This window comes from Oncorhynchus mykiss, chromosome 13 (assembly GCF_057628025.1).
Source record: "Oncorhynchus mykiss isolate SJ-2025 chromosome 13, ASM5762802v1, whole genome shotgun sequence".
NCBI classification, from domain to species: Eukaryota; Metazoa; Chordata; class Actinopteri; order Salmoniformes; family Salmonidae; genus Oncorhynchus; species Oncorhynchus mykiss.
Window position 1 is genome coordinate 16,629,267 of NC_143034.1, and position 12,703 is coordinate 16,641,969.

Consider the following 12,703-nt stretch of genomic DNA (forward strand, 5'->3'; position numbering starts at 1 on the left):
CACACACACACACACACACACTCCGCCAAACACACACAAACACACACTCCGCCAGACAAACACACACACACACACACACACTCCGCCAAACACACACAAACACACACTCCGCCAGACACACACAGACACACACACACTCCGCCAGACAAACACACACACTCCGCCAGACAAACACACACACTCCGCCAGACAAACACACACACTCCGCCAGACAAACACACACTCCGCCAGACAAACACACACGCCGCCAAACACACACAAACACACACTCCGCCAGACACACACAGACACACACACACACTCCGCCAGACAAACACACACACTCCGCCAGACAAACACACACACTCCGCCAGACAAACACACACACACACACACTCCGCCAGACAAACACACACACACTCCGCCAGACAAACACACACACACACTCCGCCAGACAAACACACACACACACACACACACACACACACACACTCCGCCAGACAAACACACACACACACACACACACACTCCGCCAGACAAACACACACACACACACACTCCGCCAGACAAACACACACACACACACACACACACTCCGCCAGACAAACACACACACACACACACAGCCAGACAAACACACACTCCGCCAGACAAACACACACACACACTCCGCCAGACAAACACACACACACACTCCGCCAGACACACACACTCCGCCAGACAAACACACACACACCGCTAGACAAACACACACACACACACACACACCGCTAGACAAACACACACACACACACACACACACACACCGCCAGACAAACACACACACACACATACACACACACCGCCAGACAAACACACACACACACACCGCCAGACAAACACACACACACACACACACACACACACCGCCAGACAAACACACACTCCGCCAGACAAACACACACGCCGCCAAACACACACAAACACACACTCCGCCAGACACACACAGACACACACACACACTCCGCCAGACAAACACACACACTCCGCCAGACAAACACACACACTCCGCCAGACAAACACACACACACACACACTCCGCCAGACAAACACACACACACTCCGCCAGACAAACACACACACACACACACTCCGCCAGACAAACACACACACACACACACACACACACACACACACACACTCCGCCAGACAAACACACACACACACACACACACACTCCGCCAGACAAACACACACACACACACACTCCGCCAGACAAACACACACACACACTCCGCCAGACAAACACACACACACACACACAGCCAGACAAACACACACTCCGCCAGACAAACACACACACACTCCGCCAGACAAACACACACACACACTCCGCCAGACACACACACTCCGCCAGACAAACACACACACACCGCTAGACAAACACACACACACACACACACACCGCTAGACAAACACACACACACACACACACACACACACCGCCAGACAAACACACACACACACATACACACACACCGCCAGACAAACACACACACACACACCGCCAGACAAACACACACACACACACACACACACACACCGCCAGACAAACACACACACCATAACAATAGGAGTGTGACAGTAGCCACCAAAACAAGGCAGAGTGATGTTTCATGAACACAATTCAGTTACTGTCTTGTCTGATATCAAATGGCTGAGATTGGCTCAACCGAAACATTTCAAATTTGCAGGAATGACAGAAGATATGCAGAAGAAAATAGAGTAGAAAAAGTGACATAGCTATGACCTAATAGGTCATATCAAAGCTCTGAGACATTCCAGATGACATCATAAACTCCAGAACTCCATAATCCAGAACTCCATAATCCAGAACTCACCAAATTCTGTTTCTGACGAGCTGGACAATTCTGCTTCCACCGCAGTCTCATCCCCTGCTCCGTCCTCCCCTTCCTCCTCCTCCTCCTCTTCTTCTTCCTCCTCCTCCTCCAACAATACCTCTTCTTGTTCTTCCCTCTCCTCCTCCTCCCTCTCTCCCTCCTCCTCCTCTTCCCTCTCTTCCTCCTCCCTCTCTCCCTCCTCCTGCCCCTCTACCTCCTCTTCTGTCTCTGTCTCAGAGCTGGGGCTGGAGGGCGAGGGTCTATCCCCCCCCTGGGTCAGAGAGTAGTTGTGTTCCAACACTGACCCCCCCGGAAGAATCCCAGACGTCTCCGTCACCGCGGCAACGACTTCCGCCGCTGCCAACACAGCTGCGGCAACCTCCTCCTCCTCTGCCACCTGGTACACCTCCACCGTAGGAACCCTCATCCCCCCATCCTGTCCTCCTTTTTCTGTCACCCTTTCCATCGCCATGGTAACATCAAGTCCCACCTGCTCTCTGACCACCCTGCCTCTCTGGGCGTGGCCTAGACAGGGGTCGGGGGTCATTGTGATGCCGTTTCCATGGAGATGCGTTACCATCATCGTGGTTACATGTGATGTCTGCTGCTGAGCTATGGCCTGTGCCTTCCTCTTCCTCCTCTCCTCCTCCTCTTCCTCCCGGGTCCCGCTCCAACGGCCCATCAGCACGGCGTCCTCGGTGCTCGCCAGCTCCCCCCCGAGGCCCAGCTTGGTGTAGCGCGTGATGTCATCCAGCGCCGACACGTCCCAACGCTCCACGTGCAGCTCCTCGCCGAAGCCCCCGTCGTCCACCAGGTCGCTTAGCAACTCGAAGGGCCGTTTCCGCGGCGTCGCTGGAGAGCCCAGCATCAGGAGCACGCTCTGAGGTAGGGAGAGAGGGATGGATGGAGGGAGGGAGGGAGGGAGGGAGGGAGGGAGGGAGGGAGAAGAGCATTGTTCATTGTTGACATGGCTAGAATGTGTCGTTACTTTACATTGATCTATGTTACAGACATAGAAATGGAGTCTTGTTCATTACAGCTCTGTGGTGACGTCACCATAATAAACAGGTATGTCTGTTCACACTGTTATTACTATGTTCTGTCAGTGTAATATACAGTGTAATAACATGCAGTCCAGGCAGTGTGGTAGTAGAGCAGAATACAAGGACAAGACTGACACATTATAAACACATGTTCATGTGTCAGACACCTGGACCTTAGAAGCAATTACAAGCAGTTAGTGAGTTAGTTACCTGGTCATATTCGGTCCTGCCCCCTAGAGGGGAGACAGCCAGGGAGTAGGGGCTGAGGAGACAGCCACGGCTCCCATACGCCTCGCCAAACGCAGGCTCCATCCCATTCATGCCCGGCTATAGGACACACACACAGACACACATTACTCTGCTGAGCTACCATTTTCACGAGCATCATTACAAACAGAATAGAACGTCCGTCTAAATATATTGTCTGTAATCAGAATCTCTGTTGTACATGTCTTATTACCGGACAAGATATTTAGACAGTCAATTAATATCGATATTCAACTTGGAAAGCAATTTCATCACCTTCACTCAAATAAAACAGCAAAAAAACGACTCAGTACAGCACAGAATATACACAGATCAGTGGTGTACCTGAGGCATGCCCAAGGCGGTGGGTGGTGTTAGGTGGTGGTCAGGATGCCGTTGGAGCGTTCAGCTGGAACACAACACACTGCTCACTGACTGATGTTGAGGATCAGGATGGAGGAGGAAGTCTCCTGGGTCGGGCCAGATATGGACCATCTGTGACCTCACGGGGTCAGGGGTGAGAGGTCAAGGCTTTAGGTTCGACAGATACACTTCACATGACGCGGTGCTCGCTGCTCACTGTTGGGACCGCTAAAGGGGGAGAGGAGACAGGGAGAGAAAGGCATCATGGGGTCAATAGTCTAAACAAGATATGTGAGAGAAGTCATCTAAGGACATATAAGCAATGCTCTTGGGGCCAGTTTCCCCAGATATACAGTGCATTTTTCCACATTCTGTTACGTTATTAGCCTAATTCTAAAATTGATTAAATCATTTTTTTCCCTCTTCAATCTACACACAATACTCCATACCCCAATACCCCACTACGGAGTTGTCTTGGCTGTGTGCTTAGGTTCGTTGTCTTGTTGGAAGGTGAACCTTTGCCCCAGTCGGAGGTCCTGGGTGCTCCGGAGCAGGTTTTCATCAAGAATCTCTCTGTACTGTGCTCCGTTCATCTTTTCCTTGATCCTGACATGTCTCCCAGTCCCTGTCTCTGAAAAACATCCCCACAGTACGATGCTGCCACCACCATGCTTCACCGTAGGGATGGTGCCGGGTTTCCTCCAGACATGATGCTGCCACCACCATGCTTCACCGTAGGGATGGTGCTGGGTTTCCTCCAGACGTGATACTTGGCATTCAGGCCAAAGAGTTCAATCTTTGATTAATCAGACCAGATAATCTTGTTTCTCATGGTCTGAGTCCTTCAGGCGCCTTTTGGCAAACTCCAAGCAGGCTGTCATGTTGCTTTTACTGAGGAGTGGCTTCTGTCTGGCCATTCTACCATAAAGGCCTGATTGAGAGAGATGGTTGACCTTCTGGAAGGTTCTCGCATCTCCATAGAGGAACTCTGTCAGAGTGAACATCGGGTTCTTGGTCACCTCCCTGACCAAGGCCCTTCTCCCTCGGTTGCTCAGTTTGGCCGGGCGACCAGCTCTAGGAGTCTTGGTGGTTCCAAACTTCTTCCATTTAAGAATAATGGAGGCCACTGTGTTCTTGGGGACCTTCAATGCTGCAGAAATGCTTTGGTACCCTTCCCCAGATCTGCTCCTCAACACATTCTTGTCTCTGAGCTCTATGGACAATTCCTTCGACCTCATGGCTTGGTTTTTCCTCTGACATGCACTGTCAACTATGGGACCTTATATAGACAGGTGTGTGCCTTTACAAATTATGTCCAAGCAATTGAATTTACCACAGGTGGACTCCAATCAAGTTGTAGAAACATCTCAATTATGATAAATGGAAACAGGATGCAGCTGAGCTCCATTTCGAGTCTGATAGCAAAGGGTCTGAATACTTATTGAAATAAGGTACGTTTTTTTTATTTTTTTATTATACATTTGTGAAAAATGATAAAAAACCTGTTTTTCGCTTTGTCATTATGGGGTATTGTATGTAGAATGAAGAGGAATATGTTACATTCAATCCATTTTAGAATCTTGCAGACACCTGATTTACACATATTACATTGACTAACAAATTCTGTGTTTTCAGATCAGACCAGAAGAAGGAGAGGAGACAGGGTGAAGACTATTGTGGCCCACCCATAGAGCGTATGTCCTTAGGTGACTCCTCAACGTTCACACAGCACTCCAAATATAGATAGATACGATGCAAAGAAAAGAGCACAGTACCAGTCAAAAGTTGGGACACACCTACTCATTTATAGGTTTTTCTTTATTTGGACTATTTTCCACATTGTAGAATAATAGTGAATACATCAACACTATATATACACAGAAGATAGCCCTATTTAGTAAAACACCAAGCCCATATCATGTCAAGAACAGGTCAAATAAGCAAAGAGAAACTAGAGTCCATCATTACTTCAAGACACGAAGGTCAATCAATCATTTCTCTTTGCTTATGGACTTTACCAAATAGGGCCATCTTCTGTATACCCCCCTACCTTGTCATAACACAACTGACTGGCTCAAACGCATTAAGAAGACAATACATTTTACAAATTAACTTTTAACAAGGAACACCTGTTAATTGAAATGCATTCCAGGTAACTACCTCATGAAGCTGGTTGAGAGATAGCCAAGAGTGTGCAAAGCTGTCATCAAGGCAAAGGGTGACTCATTGAAGAATCTCAAATATAAAATCTATTTTGATTTGTTTAACACTTTTTTGGTTACTACATGATTCCATGTGTTATTTCATAGTTTTGATATTGTCACTATTATTCTACAATGTAGATAATTGTAAAAAAATAAAGAAAAACCCGAGAATGAGTAGGTGTGTCCAAACTTCTGACTGATATATACATGTTAATATATGGCCCTGGTATAGAGGAGAGGGAGGCATTTGAGATATTTTATGACTATTGAGATCCGCCCCTAGAGTGTGGCTATGTGATTATAGGTGACTCATAAAGTTTAATACAGCATTCCTGATGTAGATAAGATTCATAGGGATCCACCCATAAGGCTGTCCCACAGTGCTCCACTAAGAACAGACAACATCCTACACCCATAAGGCTGTCCCACAGTGCTCCACTAAGAACAGACAACATGGAATGTATAAAACAAAAGAATGGAATGTATAGAATGTAATGTATAGAATGTAATGTATAGAATGTAATGTATAGAATGTAATGTATAGAATGTAATGTATAGAATGTAATGTATGAACATACACACCAGGGTTTCCGTTAGCCTGTAATAGCTGGCTTTTGGACAATACAAAACTGAAAACCTGATAAATTTAAATTGCCGCCGACCAATTTTTGGGGAAGAAAAAAAAAATCCTATTGCAAAATAACGTTTTTTTGCCAATTCATTAATGGAAATACCAGTTGATGGAAGTACATTTGACAGGTCATACTTATCGGTCTAGGTTCATTTGCATAATTTAGTGGAATTAAATTGACGCTTTTTATCACACGAAACAGCAAACAGGTACAGAACCTAGTTGGAGCAGAAAATCTGTCCGACAGCAGGAGAGCTGCTGCTCCTCAAACAGCTTGTTGTTGCTGCTGCTCCTCAAACAGCTTGTTGCTGCTGCTGCTCCTCAAACAGCTTGTTGCTGCTGCTGCTCCTCAAACAGCTTGTTGCTGCTGCTGCTCCTCAAACAGCTTGTTGCTGCTGCTGCTCCTCAAACAGCTTGTTGTTCCTGCTGCTCCTCAAACAGCTTGTTGCTGCTGCTGCTCCTCAAACAGCTTGTTGTTTCTGCTGCTCCTCAAACAGCCTGTTGTTGCTGCTGCTCCTCAAACAGCTTGTTGCTGCTGCTGCTCCTCAAACAGCTTGTTGCTGCTGCTGCTCCTCAAACAGCTTGTTGCTGCTGCTGCTCCTCAAACAGCTTGTTGCTGCTGCTGCTCCTCAAACAGCTTGTTGCTGCTGCTGCTCCTCAAACAGCTTGTTGAAGCTGCTGCTCCTCAAACAGCTTGTTGCTGCTGCTGCTCCTCAAACAGCTTGTTGCTGCTGCTGCTCCTCAAACAGCTTGTTGTTTCTGCTGCTCCTCAAACAGCTTGTTGCTGCTGCTGCTCCTCAAACAGCTTGTTGTTTCTGCTGCTCCTCAAACAGCTTGTTGCTGCTGCTGCTCCTCAAACAGCTTGTTGTTTCTGCTGCTCCTCAAACAGCTTGTTGCTGCTGCTGCTCCTCAAACAGCTTGTTGCTGCTGCTGCTCCTCAAACAGCTTGTTGCTGCTGCTGCTCCTCAAACAGCTTGTTGCTGCTGCTGCTCCTCAAACAGCTTGTTGATGCTGCTGCTGCTCCTCAAACAGCTTGTTGCTGCTGGTGCTCCTCACACAGCTTGTTGTTTCTGCTGCTCCTCAAACAGCTTGTTGCTGCTGCTGCTCCTCAAACAGCTTGTTGCTGCTGCTGCTCCTCAAACAGCTTGTTGCTGCTGCTGCTCCTCAAACAGCTTGTTGATGCTGCTGCTCCTCAAACAGCTTGTTGAAGCTGCTGCTCCTCAAACAGCTTGTTGCTGCTGCTGCTCCTCAAACAGCTTGTTGCTGCTGCTGCTCCTCAAACAGCTTGTTGATGCTGCTGCTCCTCAAACAGCTTGTTGATGCTGCTGCTCCTCAAACAGCTTGTTGTTTCTGCTGCTCCTCAAACAGCCTGTTGTTGCTGCTGCTCCTCAAACAGCCTGTTGTTGCTGCTGCTCCTCAAACAGCTTGTTGTTGCTGCTGCTCCTCAAACAGCTTGTTGCTGCTGCTGCTCCTCAAACAGCTTGTTGCTGCTGCTGCTCCTCAAACAGCTTGTTGATGCTGCTGCTCCTCAAACAGCTTGTTGTTTCTGCTGCTACTCAAACAGCTTGTTGTTTCTGCTGCTCCTCAAACAGCTTGTTGCTGCTGCTGCTCCTCAAACAGCTTGTTGTTTCTGCTGCTCCTCAAACAGCTTGTTGCTGCTGCTGCTCCTCAAACAGCTTGTTTCTTCTGCTGCTCCTCAAACAGCTTGTTGCTGCTGCTCCTCAAACAGCTTGTTGTTTCTGCTGCTCCTCAAACAGCTTGTTGTTGCTGCTGCTCCTCAAACAGCTTGTTGCTGCTGCTGCTCCTCAAACAACTTGTTGTTTCTGCTGCTCCTCAAACAGCTTGTTGTTGCTGCTGCTCCTCAAACAGCTTGTTGTTGCTGCTGCTCCTCAAACAGCTTGTTGTTTCTGCTGCTACTCAAACAGCTTGTTGTTTCTGCTGCTCCTCAAACAGCTTGTTGCTGCTGCTGCTCCTCAAACAGCTTGTTGTTTCTGCTGCTCCTCAAACAGCTTGTTGCTGCTGCTGCTCCTCAAACAGCTTGTTTCTTCTGCTGCTCCTCAAACAGCTTGTTGCTGCTGCTCCTCAAACAGCTTGTTGTTTCTGCTGCTCCTCAAACAGCTTGTTGTTGCTGCTGCTCCTCAAACAGCTTGTTGCTGCTGCTGCTCCTCAAACAACTTGTTGCTGCTGCTGCTCCTCAAACAGCTTGTTGCTGCTGCTGCTCCTCAAACAGCTTGTTGCTGCTGCTGCTCCTCAAACAGCTTGTTGCTGCTGGAGTGAAACATGCTTTAATAAGCCCAATCATTGCACAACTATCCTAAATACAATTGTGTGTTAAAAACAGTTTTGATGGCCACAATTAAAAAGAGATACTATTTGTATTTGTCAACTGGTAATTAAAGCACGTTTCCCGTTCACCGTTCCAGTGCATAGGAAACAGTAGGGAGACTATCAGTGTCACCCACCACTTTACAATGAGCTGGAGGCAGCATGCATTTTGAAAACATATACTTCGTTGTTTGAAACCTGAATGTTTTACTTCATATTATGAGGCAGGTCTTACCTTGCTTCAAAGTAGCCTAGTCAAAATCCCACCGTACAAAAGCGGAAGCAGTTGTTTATTTTATAAAGACTTCCATGTTGCCCTTTATCAACAAGCGAAACGTTCTGATCTGTGGCATCAGCCTCATTGCTTTTTGAAGTCGTCTTCAAAGTGTGCATCAGAATTCAGTAAGAAGGATGAGCGTCATTGCATCCTCGAGTTTCATCAAATCAAATGTATTTATATAACTTACATCAGCTGATATCTCAAAGTGCTGTACAGAAACCCAGCCTAAAACACCAAGCAATGCAGGTGTAGAAGAGGTTCATGCTCTGTTAGGATAAATAACCATAATCTGAATGTGATTTGTGTCATTCTGAGCACCGTGGGTAGACACCCGGATCAGGGTACAATGCAGATGGGCCCGGTGCATTTCTCAAATGTCCGGTCAATTAAAAATGCTGCCGGTCAAAAGCCCGGCATCACATTTTACTAATGGACACACACACACACACACACACACACACACACGATAATCCGAGGTGTTAAGAGAAATAGCAGCGGTAAGAACAGATCAAGGATCAGTCCACCCTGACCTCAACACAGGTCACCACTGACCTTAGAACTGTTCTTAAGGAACAACAACATCATGCTACGCTTCTGAGCTGACCTAAGGCACATAGGAATGAGGAAACAAAGTGTGTCTGCGCGCGCGTGTGTGTGTGTGTGTGTGTGTGTGTGTGTGTGTGTAGAAACTAAGACAGGCTATAGCTGTGGAAGATTCTGATGTGTTGACATCATATACGTTATGTAGCCATTAGCCAATCCAGAGTCACCAAACTCGTTTCACCTCCCCGTGACCCCTGTACTATTGACACGATGTGTCACTCTACCTATGCTGCTGTGTTTCATGTGGTGTCTCCATTTAGCATCCCAAATACACCCTATTCCCTATTTAGTGCCCTATTGCTATGGAGCGATTTCAGTGCCAAAAGAAACTGTATTTGAATTCAACACATCTGAATTTGCATTTAGATATTGTAGTTGAATTCGATATTATTTAATTTGTAATGCTCAAATTGAATCATTGAATTAATACATTTAACTCGTATTTAATGATTTGAAACTGGAATTAATGAATATTGCATTCAATTAAAAAAGTATATTTCTATGTATTTGAATATTCAAACGCAATATGTATATATTCAGTTTCAATATGGTAGATATTGCATTGGTTGTCTGTGTATCAAGTCTACGAACTATAAATTCAGTGTTACCCATTCAACTTAGACACATTCAGATTCCCTTTTCAAATTCAGTTCTCTAAATTCTGATTCAAAAACAGAGACAACATCCTGCTACTTTGCCAGCCAGGAAAGGTAGAGGAGAACAGATAGAATCAAACGCTCTCTGTGGTAAACAGAAGGTAGTGGTACGGACAGAGGGGTTTGTTTGGTCTGGCTGTTTTCTGAAGCCAATGTGGCATGTTGAACGCATGTTCTTCCTATGAATTTCACTCTAGAGTTTGAACGGTTTGGGCTATAAGCTATTATGACCCCATTCCTGAAAGCTACGACTCCCTGGAACATGGACGCGTCTTCTGTTCCCTTCTGTGGTGATCACAGGCCGCGCAGGATACGTTAGCAGGGCGTGTGGGCCCCATAAGAATATAATTGAATAGCCTTGTCATGGTTCTTCTAAGGATAGCTTTTCCACTTCCTATTCTTGTGACTGACTGGGTGCGAACCAGATCTACTGCATGTCACAAGACTGTGTTATCCCACTTAGCTAAAGCCCATAGGGATGTGTTCAATTCGTGAATTCAAATATATTCTATTCAAATGCAATTAACTGATAGAAATTCAAAATTATGGAATTCAAATGAAACTTCTGTTGGCACTGAAATCTCTCCATATATGGACCCTGGTCAAAAGTAATGCACTATATAGGGAATAGGGTGCCATTGCTATAGTAGCCTGGCTATTAAAACAATGCATGTATTTTGTCTAGCTGCCTACTAGGCTTCATGGGGTAACTACCTGCCTGTACTGTAGCCTACTAATGTTATACAGTACCATAGATTAGTGGATCTCAAAAGATCTCCTCAGGGATCCCCAAGCACCTTCCAAGTATTTGATCTATTTCAGAGCTAGCATACCTGACTCAACTGATCAACATACCCTCGACTAGGTGAATCAGGTGAGCTAGTTCAAGGCTACAACAGAAGAGTGAAAGGTCTGAGGTTCCCCGGGGAGAGGTTTGAGAACCACTGCCCTAGATATATAGATATATAGATATAGATATATAAAAAGTGCAGTGTGGTTCCTGCCTAATACTAATCCTAATCCGAACTGTAAACTGCTCTGGATATGAGCTCACACTAAATTACTCAAATGTCCAATTGAATGCCTACGCTGCAATGCATACCTGCCTACAGCCTACCATAGTAGTCTGAATATAAAAACAACAATCTATCAATCATTTGTTGAGTGTTGATATAACTTAGACCGAGTCCAAAGGCCACTGGTGCCAGCCAACCAGGTCATAAGCACAGCCTTACTGAGACATTCCAGCCTGGACACTGGGGCCATGTCCTAAATAGCACCCTATTACCTATACATTCGACCAGGGCCCATAGGGAATAGGGTGCCATTTGGGATGCAAACGGAGGCTCCCATAGGGACAGCTCTAGGATCAGTTCAGCATCTAACTAGAAACCCAAACCATGTATATGTTTCCCCTTAGGGACACACCTAGGATCAGTTTAAATTTCCCCTAAATGCCGATCTTGGGTCAGTTTTGCACCCCCCTCCCCCTCCCTGATCCTAGATCGATACCCAGGGGAAAACTTCACCCCAGAGCCCTAACGAGGGTCGATGACAGAGGGGAAACTTAAAACTGACCTTAGATCAGTGTCAATGGGACAATTTATCGAATTCCTGAAACAACGTTCCGGGTAGACATAGCCCCTTAGGGACAGATATAGGATCACTTTACCTTCCCCAAGACCCTAACCTTCAACATGAAGAGGAGGGAACTAATAACTGACAATAGATCAGTCTCTAGAGAGGCTACTTAAACCTATATCTGTAAAACAATAGCAGTACATGAAAGGACCAGAAGGACACTCTAATGACCCAGTCAAATGTGACCCGTTTCAGGAAATCTAGCCGCATGTCACATGACACTATTTCACAGGAGAGGCATTTGAAGGTCTTTTAAAAAAATATTATTTTTTAAACATATTGATCCAAATTGCGTTTTTTGGCAGAAATGCCTTCTGGAACATGTGAACTAGCATGTGCCTTAATAACAAGTACAATTGTTAGAATGATGAGCCTAAGATAAAAGTCTGCCGTGAAGCATTCATCCATGTACATGGTTAAGAGTCTAGCTACATTTTCAGATATTATACGTTTCGAATTAGGTCAGAAAGTAATTTTCATTGCAAGTTAAAGCGTAATATTAACTACCTAGCAAACGTCAGCTTGCTGGCTCGCTAGCTAATGTTACGTGTATGATCTGTGTAGTAATATTACCAGAATCAGAAATCCATTTTCATTGCTAGTTATAGCCTAATGTTAGCTAGGTAGCTAACATTGAACCTAGTTGGTTAGCTTTAGCTACCTGCAGATTCATACTACTCATACTTTGACAAACAGTTTGTATTGGTGGTAGTAGTATGAGTTAGGATTATACTGGTTCATTGTTTAGGTAGCTAGCTTCACGTCTAAACAAAAGTTAGCCAGGTGTGTCTGGGGGTGATTACGGCCATCTATTGTATTTCATGGATATGTGTACATGTCTAGACAATAGTG

At 45.8% G+C, this 12,703-nt stretch overlaps 1 protein-coding gene across 5 annotated transcripts in view; it reads right to left on the minus strand.

Moving 5' to 3' along the window:
• LOC110485582 (uncharacterized) overlaps positions 1-12,703 on the minus strand; it is a 36,951-nt gene that overhangs the window by 19,250 nt on the left and 4,998 nt on the right. For all 5 annotated transcript variants that reach the window (XM_036940112.2, XM_036940110.2, XM_036940113.2 and 2 more), the window contains exons 2-4: positions 3,494-3,739; positions 3,113-3,229; positions 1,860-2,739 (exon numbers count right to left, since the gene is read on the minus strand). In XM_036940112.2, the coding sequence (XP_036796007.2) occupies positions 1,860-2,739; positions 3,113-3,229; positions 3,494-3,502 (1,006 nt within the window). In that variant the 5' untranslated portion in view covers positions 3,503-3,739. The remainder of the gene's footprint in view (positions 1-1,859; positions 2,740-3,112; positions 3,230-3,493; positions 3,740-12,703) is intronic.